The sequence below is a fragment of the Sus scrofa genome, chromosome 7, assembly GCF_000003025.6.
Source record: "Sus scrofa isolate TJ Tabasco breed Duroc chromosome 7, Sscrofa11.1, whole genome shotgun sequence".
In the NCBI taxonomy this organism is placed as follows: Eukaryota; Metazoa; Chordata; class Mammalia; order Artiodactyla; family Suidae; genus Sus; species Sus scrofa.
Genome location: NC_010449.5, coordinates 110731329 through 110753601, shown reverse-complemented (window position 1 = coordinate 110753601; position 22273 = coordinate 110731329). Strand labels below are relative to the sequence as shown.

General features: G+C 40.8%; 1 protein-coding gene across 2 annotated transcripts in view; it reads right to left on the bottom strand.

The window, feature by feature from the left end:
• The window catches only part of TTC8 (tetratricopeptide repeat domain 8), a 52271-nt gene extending 30398 nt beyond the window's left edge, over positions 1–21873 (bottom strand). The window contains exons 1-5 of one of the 2 annotated variants that reach the window (XM_001927081.6): positions 21662–21873; positions 4298–4418; positions 2840–2903; positions 2566–2725; positions 2260–2349 (exon numbers count right to left, since the gene is read on the bottom strand). In XM_001927081.6, coding sequence (XP_001927116.2) covers positions 2260–2349; positions 2566–2725; positions 2840–2903; positions 4298–4418; positions 21662–21775 — 549 coding nt within the window. In that variant the 5' untranslated portion in view covers positions 21776–21873. Of the gene's footprint in view, positions 1–2259; positions 2350–2565; positions 2726–2839; positions 2904–4297; positions 4419–20718; positions 21038–21661 lie in introns of those variants that run through there. The other variant, XM_005666374.3, reaches the window with a different exon arrangement.

Genomic DNA, 22273 nt, shown 5'->3' with positions numbered 1-22273 from the left:
ATTATATATACTACTTTATTAGAACGAGACAAATGAAAACCAACTTTAGCACCATCATAAACTGCTTGTATTATGCAGTGACTATGATATTAATAATGACACTTTAGACATGAGAAAATCTGGAAGTTCTTTCTGAAACAAAGTAGAGTTTAACTATAAAGTGGGGTGTTCTTTTGCTTAATGTGCAGATGCCTCTTTGAGCAGCCAGGACTGAGACCCATTATTCTAATACTTCACTCAGCTCATTTACTGAACTACCTCTTGGTGGTACTAGGTTTGTCCATAATACCATTATTTTACGCTTTCAAAGAGGCCAGCACCCTGATATCCAGGTTATTGACAAAGAAGACTTGGAGGCAACCAAAAAAAGGAAAAAAGAAATTGGAATAAGGTCCTCTTTAAAAAGTAAGTCCTAATCCTCCATTTGTTCCATTGTATTTAAAAAAAAAAAAAAAAAAGATTATGAGAACAGTTGGTGTTACCACTGCCACAAAAAGGATGTTACAACACCTAAGACAGTGTCAAGGAGTTATCAGCTACCCCAAGCAATATGCCAATATTAGAAATGGTTCCTGATAAGTCAAGGCAAGTTGGGGACCAAAGGTAGAGAAACCTGGCATCATTTCTACAAAACACTAAGAAAGTGCAAAATCCAGTTCAATTTAAATCTAGTACTATAGGCCCAGGCTGTTCTGGAAGCATCTTAATTTGACTGAGAGAAACGCCTCCATTGACAGCACTCCCTGGTTAGAAAACAGCACAGGGAGTTTCCACTGTGGCTCGGCGGGTTAAGGACCCAACACTGTTTCTGTGAGGATGCCTCATTCAGTGGGTTAAGGATCTGGCACTGCCACAAGCTGTGGTATAGGTCGTCAATGCGGCTTGGATCTGGCGTTGCTATACCTGTGGTGTAGGCCTGTAGTTGCTGCTCCAATTCAAGCCCTGGCCCAGGAACTTCCATATGCTGCAAGTGAGGCAGAGGGGAAAAAAAAAAAAAAAAAAGATAGAATAAAAAGAAATGAAAAAAAGAAAAAAAATTTTTTTAAAGAAAGAGAGAAAATAGCACATGTATCAAGTACCATTCAGTCACCTCAAGTAAATGGTCTAAAAAGATAGGGAACCAGATAGTCTTCATAAAGGAAAAGGAAATCAGTAACACTTTATGATTCTGCTAAATAAAGTTGACTGAATTGCTGTCAAATAAGAAATTAAGAAAAACATCACTGGCATTATCACAGTCTGATTCCCCATTCACCAACTGGCATTTCTTTTTCTGATCTAAATCTCAAGTCTGCATAGCTAGTGTCCTTTCTCATTTTCCCTAGAGTGTTTAATATTTAGTAAATATGCTAAACACCAGTAGAACTGATAATAGGAATGAGGTCAGCCCTCATGCCCAGAATTCACAGAGACTACAGCTAAAAACCTGAGCTAGGCTTACACCAGTTTCCAGACGATAACTGCTCCTGGCTCTAAAATATTCCACACTCATCTCCAAATTTTTCTGTACTGAGAAGTCATGGACACTCTCCTTTCTCTCCCCACCCCATCCCCAGCACTCTCTCTCTTTCTCTCACTCTCACTTTCTCTTCAATTTAAAGGAGCATTTAATCTTTGAGTGGTTAAGGAAGTTCCCATCATGGCTCAGAGGAAACAAATCCGACTAGCATCCATGAGCATTCAGATCTAATCCCTGGCCTCGCTCAGTGGGTTAAGGATCCAGCGTTGCCATGAGCTGTGGTGTAGGTCGCACACACGGCTCAGATCTGGCGACGCTGTGGCTGTGGTATAGGCCAGCAGTTACAGCTTCAATTCGACTGCTACCCTGGGAACCTCCATATGCTGAGGGATTAATTACTAATTAGAAAGAGCACATAGTTTTTAGCCTCTCTTTGACTGTCCTAAAATCCTACAAGGATCGAAAATGATTTTTCTGAGAATAGTCCAAGCTGAGAAAGAAAAAAAACACACACCCATACAAACCACCCCCCAGAAGCTTCATTACCTAAAGACTGTGCTGCATATGTGCTTTCTTTGTTATAAATTGCTGTTCTTTCTCAGGAAAGAACATATATATTTTATTTCTGACTGACTTTCCTTAACTCAGTACTAAGAGATTATTTTACATATTAGAGTAATTAAACATTTCCATTTTAATCAAGACAAGGTCTTTCCTTCACAAATTTTCATCCATTTTCTGCAATGTTATTATGATAATACTTCTAACACTACTTCATAACATAACTTTAAAGTACATACCTTTGCCAATTTGGGTTTCTGGGCATATTTTGCTAAATTCAGCCTAGATAAATTTATAAAAGGTCCATCAGGACTGGTAAGCATGGAAGCCTATGGGGAAAAAATGATAGAACAAGAAATCTGAAACCTTCTCTTGAAACATAAGGCAAATTTAAGGTGCATAAAATTATAAAGCCAACGCAAGTAAAAAGAATCACTTCCCAAATCTTCCATATAATTCTCTGCTCTAACAGTAGTAAAAAATGATGTAATGTGACAGAAATTACTTCGGTCATACAAGGCTATGGTAAAGCTGACAGAATGTACCGTTCCCAGCCTGACAAATCTTCCAGATGAGCTGGTGATAGGGCGGGCTGTGTAGGCAGTTCTGGGTGTCCTGATGGCCTGTTCCATCGTCCCTGGCCTTCCACTTTGTGTGCTAGGTCTAAGGAAACCTGTGATGGGTCTTCCAGCTTGAGTGATGGGCCTGTGATGATTGTAAATTGTTAAAATACAGAGAAGGTCAATAAAGGAAGATTCTCCTACAGTCTGGTCAATACACAGTGGCAGAGGGCATGAAAGAGGAGCATACTGCACAGACCTGACAGCTGGACTAGGCCCTCCTGTCTGATTAGTTCCAGGGAGTTTCAAAGATGTTCCAGGACCTATGAGATGAGATGGCAAATTCAATTTTTGTATAAACTGTCAGCTAATGCAATTTGCACAAAGCTGCTGGCCTGGTAAAAAAAGACATTACAAACAGAAACCATATCTTAAGGAAACATGTTTGAGACCAATATTTATTGAGTACCTGTCTTGTTACTTATGCTACCACACTAACCTTCATACTAATTCTGTAAGGTAGGTAGTATTAATCCCTTGAGCAGAGGCTTAGAGAGTTAAGTGAACAGGTCAACCAGTTAGTAAAGCCAGCATTCACACTCAAGACAGGCAGGCTCCAAAGCGCCATCACATTAAAAGGACAGTTTTATGTTCATAATTTATTTTTTCCATACAAACTTCTCCCAATAAAAGATTATTTACCCCCAATATCTAGAATTTAGATATTTTAACTCCAAAAGAGCAAAATGATAGGGGAAAAAAGACATTTTTAATGTGAAACACATATTTTTTTTCCCCTCAATTCCCATCGTAGCATTAAAACAGCTACTACCTTCAAAACATATATACATGACTTGTAACTGTCATGACGAAGAAATTACCAGCAAGACCACCATATGTTATGGTAACCATCCAACAGCATTCACGCTAGTGCACCTGCAAGCTGGGACCAGGCCACTGTGACAATCCTCATTGTCGCAGACCAGCATCTCACGCCATGACCTCACATCAAGCATTAGAGCAAATCATCTGCAACTATTACGATGAAGAGATGTTTTCAAATTATCGTTTTTTAAAAAATCTTTTTAGAACACTTCTGTTGTTTGGATGCTTTCCGTGTTTAGACTCTCGGATGAACAATCTTTTGATACATTAGATAAGCCGTTCAGATAGAAGGCATTTTTATAAAAATTTTTTAAATAGAGCTCCTATTGAAAAAGTTACACATCGGTCTATTATACAAGATAATATAACTGAATTGTGCCTTTGTACTATAAGACAGAATAGAGATTATCTACTTGAGGTAATACTGTTTCATGTTTATACATGTTTCATGCATATAATGTCTTATTTTTATTATTAGAAAGTATCTAGGAGTTCCCATCGTGGTTAACAAATCCAACTAGGAACCATGAGGTTGTGGGTTTGATCCCTGGCCTTGCTCAGTGGGTTGAGGATCCCGCATTGCCGTGAGCTGTGGTATAGGTCGCAGACATGGCTTGGATCTGGCGTTGCTGTGGCTGTGGCGTAGGCTGGCGGCTGCAGCTCTGATTAGACCCCTAGCCTGGGAACCTCCATATGCCATGGGAGCGGCCCAAGAAATGGCAAAAAATAAAAAAAATTTTTTTAATTTAAAAATAAAAATAAAACGTATCTAGAGAAAGAATTCCTAATCCTAACGGCACTTCATTTACTTAACCAAAAAACCAATACTTACGTGGAACCTGAGCAATAGCATTTTCGTCCAGTACCATTTCTGCAATTCCTTCCTGATGGACATCAATTTCATCTATGTACACCATTTCAGTTAGTGCCCGTGCTTTTAAAATCCAGGCTGCCTAAAAGCAGAGAGAAGATAAACCATATATTAAATTGCATTAGAGGGAGAGCATAGCCTATAGAAGCTAGTCGTCTTTTATTATCTAATTTTTTATCAAACATGGTTGCCACACTTAATGCATGATACTATTTAAAGGGATTAGCAATCAGATCCTGCTGGGTAGCACTGGGAACTATGTCTAGTCACTTGTGATGGAGTATGATCATGTGAGAAAATAGAATGTGTATATGTATGAGTAACTGGGTCACCATGCTGCACAGTAGAAAAAAAAATTGTAATGGGAAATAATTTAAAAAATAAAATAAAATAAATACCAAAAAAAAAGGGGGGGGGAGCTATGTCCAGAAACAAATATATGAAGGCAAGGTCATTATTAATCAAGAAGCAACTAATATATCAATCATCTGTAAATAAAAGTGTTGTAATTACCCAGTGGTCTTCCAACACGCCTTTTTATAAGGGAGAAAAGATCATTATAGAAAATTTTACTAGAGTCAAAGTTTGAAAATAAACAAAGCTACAACCACAGTGTCCTTTCTGCCCTTCTCCTGCAGGGCCAAGTCCTTTGTGAAAGACTTCCCTGATGGTTAAACCTACTTCCCTCTTGTCTTTCTTATAAAGCAGTCTCTTTAGGGAGTTCCCGCCATGGCTCAGCAGTAACGAACTCAACTAGGATCCATGAGGATACCGGTTCAATCCCTGACCTCGCGCCTCATAAGCTGTGGTGTAGGTTGCAGATGTGGCTCGGATCCATCATTACTGTGGCGGTGGCTGGCAGCTATGGCTCCGATTCGACCCCTAGCCTAGGAACTTCCATATGCCTTGAGTGCAGCCCTAAAAAATAAATAAATAAATAAATAAGCAAGCAGTCTCTTTGTATCAGCATATACTTACAGTATCTGACCAACACTATGATTATTGGGGCAAGTTTGCCATCCTTTTCCCTAGAACTCAGGCTTGTTTACCTTGTTCACTTTCACATTTTCCATAACACCTATGGTTTTTGTACATAATAGGTATTATTACAAAAATGTTGACTTGAACTAAGATCAATTTCTCTTACTTCCCAATAGCTAATCAGCACAATCTTGGTTACTTTGTGATCTAACCAGTACAAAACCTGCTAGAAAGTTAGGGAAAAAAATGGAAAAGGAAATTAAGGAATCTGGAAAATAACTCATCAGCTTTGCTTTTCCTTGAGAAATAGATGTAAAGATATGCACAATTAAATGTCTTGTTAAATATTGAAAAGAGCTTTATTGGAAAAGTTTACCTTTCTGCTTCACTACAGAATAGAAGCAAAGGGCCATAAAGCTTGGTGTCCTGTGGAAGATGTAGGGAGAAGGCAACTCGTGAAGCAGCAGTTCAGGACCTACTCTATGGTACCGAGGCAGTAGCAGCAAGGGAAACCTGGAAAGGGGTTAGGCTGCACCGTCCTAGGAATCTGGCTGTAAATCATGCTGGAGGAAGGCAAGGGGACGAGAGCAGAACAGATGGAGGCTACAAGAAGTCCAGAGTCCCCACGTATGGAGTTCCCGTCATGGCACAGTGGTTAACGAATCCGACTAGGAACCATGAGGTTGCGGGTTCGGTCCCTGCCCTTGCTCAGTGGGTTAAGGATCCGGCGTTGCCGTGAGCTGTGGTGTAGGTTGCAGATGCGGCTGGGATCCTGCGTTGCTGTGGCTCTGGCATAGGCCATTGGCTGCAGCTCCGATTCGACCCCTAGCCTGGGAACCTCCACATGCCGTGGGAGCGGCCCAAGAAATAGCAAAAAAAAAGAGTCCCCACGTAAAGATCGAAAGATGCATTCAATCATCAGTGTGTATTTACTGAGCATCTCAGTTACTGAGCACTGGGCTAGGTTCTAAGAAGGAAATAGCAGATTAAGACATGGATCCTGGAGTTCCCATCATGGCTCAGTGTTTAACAAATATGACTAGGAACCACGAGGTTGAGGGTTCAATCCCTGGCCTTGCTCAGTGGGTTAAAGATCCGGCGCTGTCATGAGCTGTGGTGTAGGTCGAAGACACAGCTCAGATCCCACATTGCTGTGGCTGTGGTGTAGGGCGGTGGCTACAGCTCTGATTCGACCCGTAGCCTGGGAACCTCCATATGCCTTGGGAGCGGCCCAAGAAAAAGGCAAAAAAACAAACAAACAAAAAACATGGATCCTAATATCCATGAACACATCACCTACTGGATTAAATGATAAGGCAAGGCAACCTGTGACATGTGACAAATGTACAACATGAAAAACAGTTTTCTAAGAATTAGAAAAAGAGATCCTTTTGTGGGTTAAAATAATAGTAATGCATTTTTAAAAAAATATTTAAGAATAAAAGATGGAATTGCTCTGCAGCTCAGCAGGTTAAGGACTCAGCCTTGTCACTGCTGTAGTTTGGGTCATTGTCATGGCACAGGTTCAGTTCCCTGGCCTGGGAATTTCCGCATGCTGCAGGCAAGGTCAAAAAGAAAAGAAAAAAAAAAAAAGAATGAAAGAAAATCTTCGTGGTTTTATTTTAATGGGAATAAAGATGGCGGTCTTCCCATATATATTATAATATATGTGGAATATATTAGGCTCATCGAGTGAAATTATAGATTATTGGTTTTTTGGCTTGTAGTTTTCTGGTTGAAGTTTACTGTATTCCTTTTTGTCTTATTTATTTATTTTATTTTTTTTTTTTTTAGGGCCGCACTTGCGGCATGTGAAGCTAGGGGTCGAATGGAAGCTACAGCTGCCAGCCTACGCCACAGCCACAGCAACCTGGGACCTGAGCCACATGTTTACTGGATTCTTATCAGATAATTTAGAATAAAATATTTTGAATGTTATGTGTAAATTTAACTCAATTGAATGAGCAGAATATGGACCCAAAGGACCAATTTATCTGCTAAAAAAAAAAAAAAAAATCAGTTCCAATTGGAACTGCATCGAACTGTGGGAGCCACCAAAATGCAGAAATAATCTGAGATTTTCACTCATAAAAGATTAGGAAAACTGCCAGATCTATACAGCTATTCTCTGGGGTCAGGAACGTTGTCATTGGCTTGGACTAATGATTTAATTTAACTCTAAAGATGGAAATAAGTTAATTCTGATTTATCTAAAGTTCTCACAGTTCACGCTGCCCTGCAAGTTATCCGATGACTTTAATTTTTCAAGAGGGCATATTCTTTGCACAGCACCCTCTGGTGGACAGGAAGAAGGACCGCAGCATTTTCCGTTCAAACAGTAAAAGCAGGTGTGCCACTTCACTGGCTCCAAAGGAGCACCTACTGCATGCCGGGTCTGGGAACAGAGATGATTAAGCCACAGCCTGCCTTCTAGCTCATAAGAACTTCAGTGTTATGGGGAAAGTATAGCAACAAAAATCTGCGACATGCTATAGAAGGACAGAGACAGGCACCCAACTGCCTTGGGGTGGAGGGAAGGATACAGGAGAAGAGTTTGGCCCAGTAGCTGAGACAGGAGAGCATGCTCCAGGTAAGGCGAACAGGGCAGAGGGAGGCTGGCTTGAGGGCTCATTTGGAAACAAAAGAGTTGACTGTGGTAGAAGAATTAGGTTCAGCTGAGAGAGCAGCTGAGACGTTAGAGAAAAAGGCAAAGGGCAAGTGAGGGATCTTGAGCCACTGTGAGGTTTGTGGATCTTTGTCCTGAGGAGGAACAGGCGCTGATGAAGCTTCAGAAGTATGATTTGGAGTCCTAGTTAAATCCACTTTCTAAAAGCTTTTATTATTATGGTATCACTTATAGAGTTGGATATTAATTATCCACGCACATATTTCTTCAATTCTTTTCATGCCCATACTGTTATCTCACAGTCCAATTCATCATGCTTCTTGACTCCCTACTAACTTTTTCTACTTCCTACTAACCTCTCAAATATCAAGGAGGTGCAAATTTTTATATATCAAGCTAAGCAAAACACAGGAAAGTAAATCCACTATTTTCTCCCCACCAAGCGAAGAAATGCTTCAGAAGCCAAATAGATATTTCTTAAAAATTTTGTTCCATAAGAATCACCTTTTCAAAAAGGTAAATAGATCTATATTTGTTTCAGTTTCTAAAATCTTTTTTTTTTTTTGGCTTTGGATTTTTAAATCTTATTAAAGAGATAAAGCACTATGGATTAAATCAAAGTCCATTTGTACCTCTTCCTAATCATTCTCTTCATTCCCTGAGTAACCATAACCTGAAGTTGGTGAGCATTCTTCTCATCCATAAAAATCTTATTCTTAAGAAGTAGAAATAATGACGTGAATTTTTGATATTTACAGATCTACAATAAAATCTACTTATACCATTACTTAATTTTAAATTTCATCAGCATTTGGGAATATTAATTTTCCTGACTTTCCCTCTATCCTAACAAAAAATGACCTTGAAAAGCATATATCATTGCTTGATTAAACATCAGAGTGTATTCAAAGAACTGCTCTGGGCAATATAAACAATTCTTGGAATTTTAATGAAAATATTTTATTTTGGAGGCAAGCCAAGTATGTTTTACAGCCCTAAAATTTTTTAAGTTCAAAACTAATCAGTGATTAAAATAAAATGCATAACGAAGCTAAATGGTAAACCCACACTGCCCCTTGAATCTGAATAAAACTGTAAGTTGTTCTTTAGCAGATATATTTAACTTGTTAATAAATGACAGGGTTATATAGTTAATGTAAATAAATTTGAACATCTAAGTGTTAGAAGTACAGTAATAAAAACAGTATATACTTGGGAATTTTTTTTTTAAGGGAAAAGCATAGATTCTCCCAATTTAAGTAATAATCATCACGTTATTTCCTTTTTTTATCTGTGAAACATAATCCCATCTCATTCACCTACTGAGTTAGTCTACAGGACATTACTCTTGAGGCAAATATCTGCCAGCCAACATCAGGAAAATATTGACTTACTTGTACTACCTTCTGTGAGGTTAATCCAATTTTAGTGATAAAAATAGACAAATGAAAAGGTTAAAACGCTAGTGACTGAGTAAAACAGGTTTAAATTGTTCTGTTCCTCTTAATACCGAATGCAAGGCTGTGTAAGGCCTTTTGAGGTATGTAAGAAACAATTTTACTTAGTTATTCTTAGAATAAAGCTACCAAGAGAACAGTCTGTCTAACCTGATTTAGATATCATGAGAATCAGTAACATTTGACATTCTGCCTACTCTATGAAAATGAAAACTTAGGCACAGAATATTGAATCGTTATCGTAAAGCCTCATTTATATTGAAGTTGTAAAAACCTGCAAAAGAGCAAAGGCAAGAAGTATGAATAGTGAGCTCAAAAGAATCCGGTCAGCCCTGTTCTCTTCTGATTCTTTTTTGTCTTGTGTCTTTTTAGGGCCACAGGCAGCATATGGAGGTTCCCAGGCTAGGGGCTCAATCGGAGCTACAGCTGCCAGCCTACACTACAGCCACGCCAGATCCCAGCCAGATCCGAGCTGCATCTGCGACCTACACCACAGCTCACAGCAACGCCGGATCCTTAACCCACTAAGCGAGGCCAGGGATGGAACCCGTGTCCTCATGGTTCCTAGTAGGGTTCGTTTACGTTTGAGCCACGACAAGAACTTCCCCCACTTCTGATTCTTTTAGATGACTATCCAGTGGATGATTAATGTCCCGTAACAGCATAGGAAACGCCACATACAGGTCCTTCATGAAGTCCCTGTGCTGGTTTGCAACGATCAAATACCACTAAAGTTTTAAATACATAGCAACAAGGCAAATTATTGATAATTTAACATAATATTAATTTTAATCAAAATCTTCCAAAATTAACGAAAACAAAAAGCACATTACTTACTTTATTTGTACCTTAGGTCCTTATGAATTGTACATATACTATGCAAAAAATAGTTGTGCACCGTCTATCAATTTGGAAGTCACGATTATGAACATTCCAATGACAAATATCATCCTTTTAAAGAATAGAGTACTGCATTTTAACCTATTTGCCCTGTCTAATACCACACAGGCCTCCATCAGAGACTCTGTATACTGCTTTCTTCTAAAAGATGTGATGATTATGCAAATGAACCCGAGGAGGTTCGATCTGTTTGTTTACCCAAAAACACTTAAAATTCTCTCTCTTGCTTGGCAAGGCAAACCAGCAGTATTTGAGTTCTCTGATTTACAGCTCACTCATCCCTTCTCCTTCTTCCCAGACTTACTGGAAACCCTCTTGGCGAAAAGCTTCACTGGCCAGGTATCCCCTGAACCAGACCTTCTGGGCACCTTCCCCACTCATCTGCTAGGTCTTATCCAGTTAGCAGGTCTATTTTTTTTTTTTTTTTTTTTCCCCGGCTGCGCCCACCCACGACATACACAAATTCCCAGACCAGGGATCCACCTGCACCACAGCAGTAACCACGATGGATCCTTAACCCACTGGGCCACCAGAGAACTCCCTGGCCTCCCATTTCTAACCAAGTTGCTCTAGTAGATGTAGGTGTCTGGCCACGTCTTCCCTTCTTGCTCACTGCAGCAGGCACCTCTCTCTAAAAATAAGACTGTTCCAAGCAGAGTCAGCCTACTCTTTACTCAAGATATACAATCCTGTCCATTGCAGTCTTTTCAGACACTAGAGGCTCTGCTGACTTCTTGGCTCCCCTTCTAAGTCCCTGGCTTCCCTTGTCTCCTCCTTTATTTTTCTCATCCTTCTGGGTCAATATCGGTCATTTCTATTTTAGCTCCAAGTCTGAATGAGTAGACTGCCCTATTTCTACATCCACAGACCCAAAGGATTGGAAATATAATAGTTTACTATTTTAGAGGGTACAGAATGCGTGGTAGATATAGCTAATTTATAACCGTACAAGTAGATACGCAGCAAATTTTCTAATCTATAGCAACAACTAAGCAATAGTGATTAAACTATTCTCTAAACTAAGTTGCAGCTAAACTTTTACCTGAGACACTGGCAATTCAGGATCTGGTTCCTGGAAAGCATTAAGAAGGCAGTAAACATTTTTAGGATAATATAATTTCTAAAATAAAGGACTAACAAGATAGTTGTAGGTGAACTCAACTCATTCAGTAAAAACCCAAATATTAACCTTTTTTTTTTTTTTTGTCTCTTTGTCCTTTTAGGGCCGCATCCACAGCATATGGAGGTTCCCAGGCTAGGGGCTGAATCGGAGCTGTAGCCGCCGGCCTACACCAGAGCCACAGCAACGCAGGATCCGAGCCACGTCTGCAAACTACACCACAGCTCACGGCAATGTTGGATCCTTAACCCACTGAGCGAGATCTGGGATCAAACCCAAAACCTCATGGTTCCTAGTCGGATTCGTTTCCGCTGTGCCATGAGGGGAATTCCGCAAATATTAACTGTAATGTTTCTCCAAAAGTTCTCTGAGGAGTTCTGAAAAACTAAAATCCACTGAAGAATGCTAAATTTCCTATGATCAGAAAATTCTAATTACTCTAACCTTATTTAGAGCACAGAGAAGATATCTCTACTTATTTAATTAAGCCACAGTATCTGAGGAATTAAAAATAATTTTACAACTATACCAAGGAACTATTTCTTTATATTCAAAAATAAGTTTATGGTGGTTAAAACATACAGACTTTAATCACCTGAGGAGGAGGAGGAAAATCTACATACAATAAACCCTTCTATTCTGCATATATATATATATATATATATATATATATAATGGGATTAGTGGCTGAAGATAAGAAATTAAGTCTGACTGTAGTGTCTGCTGAGAATTTTTTATAAATAGATTATAATATATATCAGTGCCAGATGCTAACAAACTCAGGTTTTTTTTCTGCCCAAAATTAAACAGAAATCCACTTAAAAAATTATAAAAATTTATTTATAAAAGATCTACACTTACTGTCTCTAGTTAGCAGCCTCTAAACACTTAATCTGCATCATATTTTATTGGGGAAGATACTAAGAAATAGAATATGGGGGGGGAGGAAAGAAAAAGATCCTTGCTTTTCTTACTTTCTACAGATCCAAAATCCCAAAAGAATACCCTAAATATTTTTTAAGATATTATGTGTGCAAGCAATGTGTAAACCATCCAGTCACCAAGCAAGGATAAGCAATTTCTTTAGCATGACAAGCACAGTAGCAGCATGAGAGAAAAAGGCTAAACCCGGCCAGAAAGTGAAGGCCTCGTGGGTGGGACCTCAGGACGATGTGGCCATCAGCTGAAGTGAACAGGAAACAGCCACTAAGAAGATATACCAAGTGGAGCGCTTCAATGCCAGGGCACCTAAGAGAGATCTGGACAAAGAAAAGATTTCCTAGACCCACAGCCCACACTTACAAGAAATACACTGACACAGGCAGAGAGCTAGCAGAAGAAATAATCCTTTCTACTCTGTTTGTGTACCTGTCTCTATGACCCATTATCTCATCTGACCCCCGTGACCATCTCAGGCAGGCAGCTAAGTGTTAGTATCCATTTTACAGATAAGGACACAAATTCAGAGATATCAGGTAATTTGCTCAAGATCACACAGAAGCCAGAAGCTCTTGCTTGCCAGTCTGTCTTGGAGATAAAAAAAATAAGTTGGAAACAATAAGGCAGGAATGAAGGATAAAGGGTAGGAGAGAGACAAGTTCCATGTAGAAAGGGGTCAAAAAAGTTTGCCAGATGTGACTGTAAACGACATGTGAAAAGGAAAAGAAAATAGTCACAGAGACAGAACCATGGATGGTAAGTAAATGCTGGATGCTTGCGACTCTGCCAAGGGCAGGAAGACTCCTCCACTGGCCCAAACTGACACCAGCAGCTCAGGCTCAGGGCACTTTGTTCGGTGATGGAGGCCCTCATGCTCCCTGTCTCATTCTGCCCCACAGGAAGGGCACATTTACAACTTACCGTGCAGGTAAAGAGCATGTAGGGAAATGACGTGAAATGAAAAGGTCTAAGAAGAAAATGAGAGCCCTAGGAGTTCCCTTGTGGCACAGCAGGTTAAGGACCCAGCACGGTCACTACTGGGGCTCACGTCACTGCTGTGGCACAGTTAGATCCCTGGCCCTGGAACTTCCAAAAAAAAGAAAAAAAGAAAAGAAAATGAGAGGCCCAGAAGATGGAAAGGTGTAGAAATAAGTATGGTTGTGTGGATGGAAGATGGAAGCAAGGTTTAACCATGAGTGAGGCAGAGAACATGTTAATTCCACAACGTTCTGCTGGCATCCCTGGTGGGCACTGAAAACATCCTATGGGGGGAGGGGCATAATTAAATAAATTACAGTTCTGTGTTAAGTGCTATACTCAACTATGGACCAATGATAGATGGAGGAGAGAAAAGCAGGACACACAAGAGGTAAGGAAGTCAGAAAAAAAGGAAAGATTTATTGAGTGCCAATAATCTAGGAACTATATTCAATCTCAATTTATCATCAGTTTCACTGAACACTTTCCTTGCAGATGCTTCCCAGATTACCACAATACTTTCAGAAAAATACAAGTGACAGAATCCTACCTGCAAATATTTCTAGCTATATAGAGTCAATAAGCAGCTAACTTTTTTGATCGCTTACCAGGTGTTAAGGAACTTAACCCTCATGGGAGTTTCTGCTGTGGCTCAGTGGTTAAGGAACCCGACTAGGATCCATAAGCATTCGGGTTCAATCCCTGGCCTCCACCAGTGGGTTAAGGATCTGGTGTTGCCATGAGCTGTGATGTAGCTGCAGGCACAGCTCAGATCCCACATTACTGTGCCTGTGGCGTAGGCCAGCAGCTGTAACTCTGATCAACCCCTAGCCTTGGAACCTTCAAATCTGCGGGTATAGCCCTAAAATAGCTAAAAAAAAAGAAAAGAAAAGAAAAGATAAAGAACTTAGCCCTCACAACAACCCTTTGATGCAGGTATATTATCATGGCCATTTTAGGGATGAGAAAACTGAGGTCAAAGTGTGCAGGCGGTGTTTGAACCTAGACACTCTCAGGCAAGATCAAGCACATTGCTTTATATGTGAGACCACGGCAAGGCTGGAAAGCAGACTGCTGAAGACCAAGACCAGGTGTGGCTGGTCTGCAGGTCCACCAGGAGAAGCAGGACAATGGAGAGAAAGAGTCAGATATTTTAACATAGAGACAGGGCACAATATTTTTAAATCACTAAGACCTTCATCTTTGGCTCTCTCTCAATTATAGTTTTATGATTTGAATTAATCCACCCACACAGGGAATCACAAGTTATGTTTCTTGGTCTAGCAAATCATTTCCATGGGTATCCGCACAGTTGAGAAGAAAGCACCAGGCCAGCCCTAGAGTCAGAAGGTCTGGGCTTGATCCTCAGGGAGCCACTTAGCTGCACGACCTTGAGCAAGTCATGCAATCTCCATCAACTAGTCCTCCTCTCAAACGAGAGCAATAATGCCTATTTTACAGGATAGCTTTAAACATAAGACCTTGCATTTTAAAGCATATTCCACAATTTCCAGAGTTCTTTTACATAGACGATCTCAGTTCATGAAGTGTAAAAGGTGGGAGCCCTTTCAACGAGAAGGAGCAACCACACAGAATTTCTTTACAACAACATGGACTTCTTCAGGATCCAGAACCGACTCCCAGTTACGGGTCTTCACAGGAAAACTTCTTTTTGAATCTCCTTCAAAGCCAGTGAGTAAGAAAACGGGGAAAGTGGAGTGACACTGCCCAGAATCAGCAAAAAACTCATTAGCACAAACTTCAATTCACAGCAGTTTGCTTCCTTCCTTCCCTCCTCCCTAGGGTACAGCGTTCTCTTAGGTTGTTGCTATTACTTCAGGGAATTAAATCTCCAGATTATTCTGAATTCGACTTCCTAATTGCCACCAATACTTACCCTGGCTAATGAGTCTACCCGGCTCTGTTCTTCAACTATGGAATCATTATTCGGAATTTAGCAGTAACAGGAAGGAAAAGGATGTAAGAGCACAGAGAAATAAATGGATTTCAGAAGGTTTACGAAAACCAAGTGGGCATGTAGTCCGTAAAATTCAGCAGCAGACAAATTCATGAAGTGAACTGCTCCACAGAGTATAGAATCAAAAGATTAAGTCTGGCTCTAAGTCTCCATGGCCCCAAAGAGGAAATAAATTAGATAATCATACAGAAAGATGTTTCTTTGGCTTGGATCACCAGATCACTGTCTCAACTAACGACTATCATTTAGCTCACGGGGGACCCCTGCCTCCCTATCTTTCATCTAAGCCAGCAGCTTTCAGCCTTTTCACCACCCCCAATATTTATAATACTTTTACAAATCTACAAAAATATTTACAATAATAACTCCCTCTTCTCTGCAACATCTCTCTATAAGCAGAGACTGGGGGTGGGAGAGGAAAATGTGAATTACCCCTATTCTGATAAACAGCTCACCCTTTCACATACAGAATCACGCTTTTTATAATTTAAAGATTTATCAGAAATCTGGTTTTCATAATTTAAAAAATTATCAGAAATCTCCCCTTAAGAAAAGTATATAATCTTAAAAAAAACCTGAAAAACCTCTATGTTTTATGAACTGCTTTATTATACTGGAGCTAAAAAAATCAGGGCTGGTTTAAAGCCATCAATCTGACATATGGAACACAAAAAACAGTAATCAGATTAAGCAACTAATCAGGATGACCGACCTGAGCTGTAAACACAAGCATTTCCCTCTAGGTCATGCTGCTGCCTGAAAGGCCATTTTGCAATTCTCTGTTATATCTCGTAACTTTTAACCACTTTTTCAGTCACGCTTTAGAGAAAAACTTTGAAAAAAGATGCTTCTCTCGTTCTCACTGTATTTTGTCAAATATACAGTCCTTCTGTATCCAAATAAAGATGTGTTATACTATAAGGAAACAAGCTAGTCCACAGTATATCCTACCTCTCTGGCCAGCCTGACTACTCTGACTTTGGCAAGAATCAAAACAAAATAGGAGTGCCTGTCACGGCACCGTGGAAACAAATCTGACTAGGAACCACAGGGTTCCAGGTTCGATCCCTGGCCTTGCTCCGCGGGTTAAGGATCCGGCATTGCCGTGAACTGTGGTGTAGGTCACAGACATGGCTCAGATTTGGTGTGGCTGTGGCTGTGGTGTAGGCTGGCAGCTGTAGCTCCGATTGGACCCCTAGCCTGGGAACCTCCATATGCCGCAAGCACAGCCCTAAAAAGCAAAAAAAAAAAAAAAAAAAAAAAAGAATCAAAACGAAATAAAATCCTAAGAGAAAGTGCAAGGTACTAACTAAATATTTTTTATGATACTATACCAAAATCTCTTAAAGGAGACCTAAATGTAGAAGAAATAGTCTTAGAGGTGGGCTTCAGACCAAAAGGTTAATGTATGTTGACTGAAAGGTTCTTTTTGAAGCTTATAAAAAGATTAGCAAGCAGCAAATCATTTTAGAGAGGTTCTCCTCATCTGGGAGAAAAATAAGCAAAACCCAAAGTGAAAATTAACGTAAAAAACAAAAGCTATTTTTTTTTTTCTGGGAGAAAAAAAGCAAGAGCAAAAATGTATCCACTGGGAGAAGTTCCCCTGTGGCACAGTGAGTTAAGGACCCAGCTGCAGCTGTGGCATAGGTCACAATTGCAGCACCGGTTTGATCTCTGGTCCAGGAACTTCCACATGCTGCAGGACAAAAAAATTTTTAAATTAAAAATTAAAATGAATCCACTTGGCACTCAGGAGAAATATTTTAATTTCCTTTCTCTTTCCAGACATTGCTTCAAAGTCACTCACTTGTAAGACAAAAAAAAAAAATGAAGTTCCCCGTTGTGGCGCAGTGGATAACAAATCCGACTAGGAACCATGAGGTTGCGGGGTTCGATCCCTGCCCTTGCTTAGTGGGTGGAGGATCCGGCATTGCCGTGAGCTGTGGTGTAGGCTGCAGATGCGGCTCGGATCCTGCGTTGCTGTGGCTCTGTTGTAGGCCGGCAGCTACAGCTCCGATTGGACCCCTAGCCTGGGAACCTCCATATGCCAAGGGAGCGGCCCAAGAAATGGCAAAAAGACAAAAAAAAAAAAAAAAAAAAAGTCACTTACTTGTACTAAAATCCTTCAGTGGCACAAGAATGGTAATTCAAGGAGCTGCAGGGGAAGAATACTCCAAAATGCTGAAGCCTCAAAAAAGCCCAAGAGGCGAAAGAGGCAGGTGAAGATAAACGGGCTGAGTGCAGGGCTGAGGACCATTTGCTTCTACTACCGTCATCGTGTTTGTTAGACTTTTGTAGATTTCTAGCCTCTTCATTTAATTTCCCCCAATGAAACAACAGGAGCATCATAAGAAACACCAATACCAATGACTATCAGAAATACTCTCCTGGAAGACGCCAGAAAGAATCTGTTCGACTGAATAAAACAAAACTGACCCTTGAAAGAAGAAAGGAATTAAGAATGCCCATAGTGCCATTACATCTATTTGAAAAGCTGAATACTTTTAAGAACCTAGGGTGCTGAGAATTAGGATGGGGGCAGGGAGATGCAGAGACCATCAGGCACCGAGGGTGATCACAAGCAGAGGGAAAGCTGCCACACATAAATGACACCATCCCAACGCATAAGGGAGTATCATCAATCACTCACTCAGCAAATACATAATGAGGGCACCTATGTGCTAGATTCTGTGCCTAGACTCATATTCTAGGGGAAAGAAAGAGAATTTTCAAGCTTTTAATCAAAGGAATCTCCTTAAGCTTCCCAAAGCATTTCATCAATTGCATCAGCACTCTGACATAGATATTTAAATTCTTTTTAATTAGTTAAGAAAAAAGGATTTCTGTAAGCATGGGAAAATCATACTGGAAAATAGTTCCAAAATAAAATAACAATCGGATACAAAATACACAAATTTTTTTTAAAAAGAGGAAGGGAGACTCCAACTGCAGTGGCTTGGATTGCTATGGAGGCGCCAGTTCAATCCCCGGCCAGTGCAGTGGGTTAAAGGATCCACCTCTGCCACAGCTGCAGTGTAGGTGGAAGCTGTGGCTCAGATTCAATCTCTGGCCCAGGAACTTCCATAGGCTTCAAGCGCAGCCATTTAAAAAAAAAAAAAAATTACAAATTGATACTAAGAAAAACATACAGTGAAAAAGCACAGTGTTTAAAGGTTGGATCCAAGAAAAACTAAAAGGAGTGAACCCATAAATTTTTCAGAGGCCCTATCCAGGCATCCAAATGCCAGCTTGATAAGGTAACATCAAGTTAAAACTTCTGTTTCTGATAAAGTACTACTCATCCTTCTGACAACACATACATAGCTCCTCTTTAAATAAACTCTCTCAGTGTAACAAATAAAAAGGATTAGAAAGGAAAAGAATATCATAAATTTCTGCCAGATCTGGCACAGATTCTCTTATGCCTTCTCTGACATCTTTAGGAGCTGAACCTATCAATCCTTGCTCACAACGGCAAAACAGTAACAAAGAATAACATTAAAAAAAAACTATGATATTAAAATTAATTATGTATATTATGAACTGTTATCTCAAATCAACAACAAATAGGACAATGGAATAGGCCAGGACACAGAAAGATCTGCTGCCATAATGATCTTAACTGTTTACCAATGACGACATTTCCCAGAATGATCCTGACTTTTTTTCTTCATTACCTTTACAAAATCAGATCCACTAAACACACCTTGTAACAAGTCTTAATCTTCCAAGAGGGCCAGCAGGGCCTAAGGAGAACTATATAAGAAACTAAACAAAATTGGGTATTTTAAACAAAGTACTTAATTTGTTCACCCTGTTCTTCCTACATACAAGGAAAGGAGTCAAGATCTCCTCTACTCTTCTTAACTATTTATAAAAACACTGCTGCTTCGCTTATACAGTTCCCAAAATGACAACACCTCCCCAGGATAAATTTATACCTCTGTCCCTCCAAAAAGGGAACCACTCGGCGGTCAAATAAGTATCGGAATATTGTCTTTATCAAAACTAGACAGGTGTAAGGATAACCTGACCCCCTTGCTGTACAGTGGGAAAATAAAAAAAATTTAAAAAAATAAAAAACTAGACAGGTTTCCTTCCTTCAGGACTTCTCAGAGCCTCTAATCCAAGTGCATAGATAAGCCCTTTACCACTTAGCTAAATCTTTTCGCCCATGGCACGTGGAAGATCCTAGGCCAGGGATCCAACCCGTGCCATAGCAGCAACCCCAACAGCTACAGTGACAATGCTGGACCCTTAGCCCACTGTGCCACAAGGGAACTCCTCAGCTAAAATGTTGAAAAAGACACAAAGATGGGAAAATGTACTGGGAAAGGTTCAGAAACACAGAGTTTTGAAAAATTAGGCTAAAATAAGCACCAAAGAGGCAGTGTAGTATAGACAAAGGGAATGGGCTTAACAGCTTTGAAACTTTAGACAAATTATGTCACCTTATGTCTCAGTGTGCCTCAATCTGTAAAATGGGAGAAATAGTACCAGCTTCCTAAAATAGCTGAGGATTAAATAACATATAAAATCCTCTGAATCCAGCTTGACACAGAGCAACTACTCAATAAATGCTAGCTATCATCTTTGTTATCTACTCTGCGAGGTTCTTCTAAGCAAATAAATACATACAATTTATAGAATTTACGCCTGACAAGTAGTAAGCACTCAATAAAAGGTCATTGGTTTGAACACATATAAAGTCCTTATCACAGTGCCTCGCACAAACTAAATCTGAAGTGCAGTACTGAATAGCACTCTGATTATGTCATTAAGATTAAAAGGTCTTAACCATTAATAAAAACACTGCTGCCTATAACACATTCCCCAATGTGACAACATCTCCCTAGGATAACAACAACAGATATCTGACCCTCGCCCACTGCCAAAAAAGAAATCGGTGGTGGAATAAGTTTCAGCGCTACTGTATGAATCAAACCTAGGCACAATTAAGTTTCTTTCTGCAGAACTTCTCAGAGCCTCTACTACGAATCTGGAATCTAAGTAGGGAATATACATTTCCCAAATGCATTTAATGAGGAAATTTTGAGCACTCTTGGGACTGCTGTTCTGTGGAACACAGTATGGAAACTACCTTAACTCAATGGAATAACAACACAATGTCCGGTACATCACTAGTTTGTAACAAACTCTGGTTGTATGAATGTCAAGGGGTCAATATTCTGTCATGGTTCCCAAACATATTTGATGGTGGAATCGTCGCTTTTTTTTCCAGCAGCAGCATTTATGGGACTACTGTGCCAAGAAACAACACTTGTCCACAGAAATGCAGTCCCATTAACTAATGGGAACTAAGACAAACAGAACCTAGTTTAGCATTCCCACTAACACAGAATGCTGTACCCAACTGTTGTATCTGAAGGCCAAAATACTCACCTCAACAGGTTATCCTCCATCTATTTGCTGGAAACTAAGGCAGAGAGCCTAGTAACAGTTTTCACACCTCCATTTACGTAACTCCCCTCCATTTTCCTTTTTTTCTAACATCTCCAAGGCAACACCACCAGAGGAAAAGCTGGGAAACTATAACTACATAAATATATTCTGCATTTACTAGAAGCGCTAACAAACTGCACTATCTCTGCTCTATTCTCCCTGTTTCTCTTTTACCCTTTCAAGAATTACCCACCCACCAGAGGCGGACCTCTCTTATACACAGCATAAGAGAACCTAAATAAACTTTTCAATCAATCGAGAGTTTTTCCCCCATCCCTCCCTCCCAATAATAGATGTTATCTTTTCCTCTTCTAGATTCTCATTCCCAATTTGCACTATTTGTCTCAAGTTGCACTCAAGCCCCAGAATAAAGGCTCCTCTTTTTGGACAATAATAGATGAAACTGTCTTAAGATGAAATGGAAGGATCACACGTTGGAGCCAGAAGGGAAAAAAAAAGGCAGCCATTTCCACAGGGGGTGGGAAGTTACATATCTTTACGTTTATACATAATTGTTTCAGAAATTAGTAACGCACACGCAGCGAGCTTACAAGCCCATCTATTATGCAAGCATAAAGGAACTAAAAAAAGTTCGTCACCAAAGTGTTCCTTTAAGGGACATCTGAAGCAAGGGGGCTGCTGAAGTTTGAGGAGGAGACGGTCATGGCATAGAACCTATGGGTCCTGCAGGGACTCGGGGACATCGCGGGCAAGGATCTGAGGGCCGTGGTTCTAGGGGGTCTCGCTCTGGGTGACTGTGCTGACCACTCGGTCAACCTCAGCCAGGACCTTCCTCCCTGGACCCCTCCCGGGGACCGGGACATCCCCCAGAGCCCTCAGTCTTATCGCCGGGATCAACAAGGCTGACGGGTCCGGCCGGTACCTGGTCATAAGGGGACTTCTCCAGCATCTGCGTGCACAAATCGGTGCAGAGCTGGAACTTCCTGCGCCTAAAATAGCTCCAGGCCAGGAGCAGCGGCTCCATCTCCGAGCCCATGGCGGCGGGGGGGGGCGGGCCGCGAAGGACCAGCGCCGGGTCCGGGGAGGGCGGGGGGCGAGGAGCGGGCGGCGTCCAGCTCTGCTCGGCAACGCGCGGCGGCGGGGGCCTTGCCGGAGAGGCGTCCCGCATCGCGCCTGAGAACAGGAAAAAGAATGCTCATCGCGCGTAGAACTCAGCATTAGGGCTTGCCAAACCTTGGCTTCTAACACTGTATACCTTCGAAGGCTACACATTTCATTAATTTCGAGGAGCCGGCGCCGTGGCTAAATTAAGAGGCAGTGACTTAGACATTCCCAACCGGGGTCCTCCACTCATCCTGTTGCTTAGCAACTGAACGCTGGGCGTACCCTGCCAGTTCCAGAAAAGTCCCCCGGAATTGCCCCTTCGACGGTTTGCTGCCCTACTCTTCTCCTTCAAGCATTCTTACCGCTATCGTTTGCTCTTCTGACTCTAGGAACATCGGTTTCTTCGATATCACCCGCCCACCAGAACCCA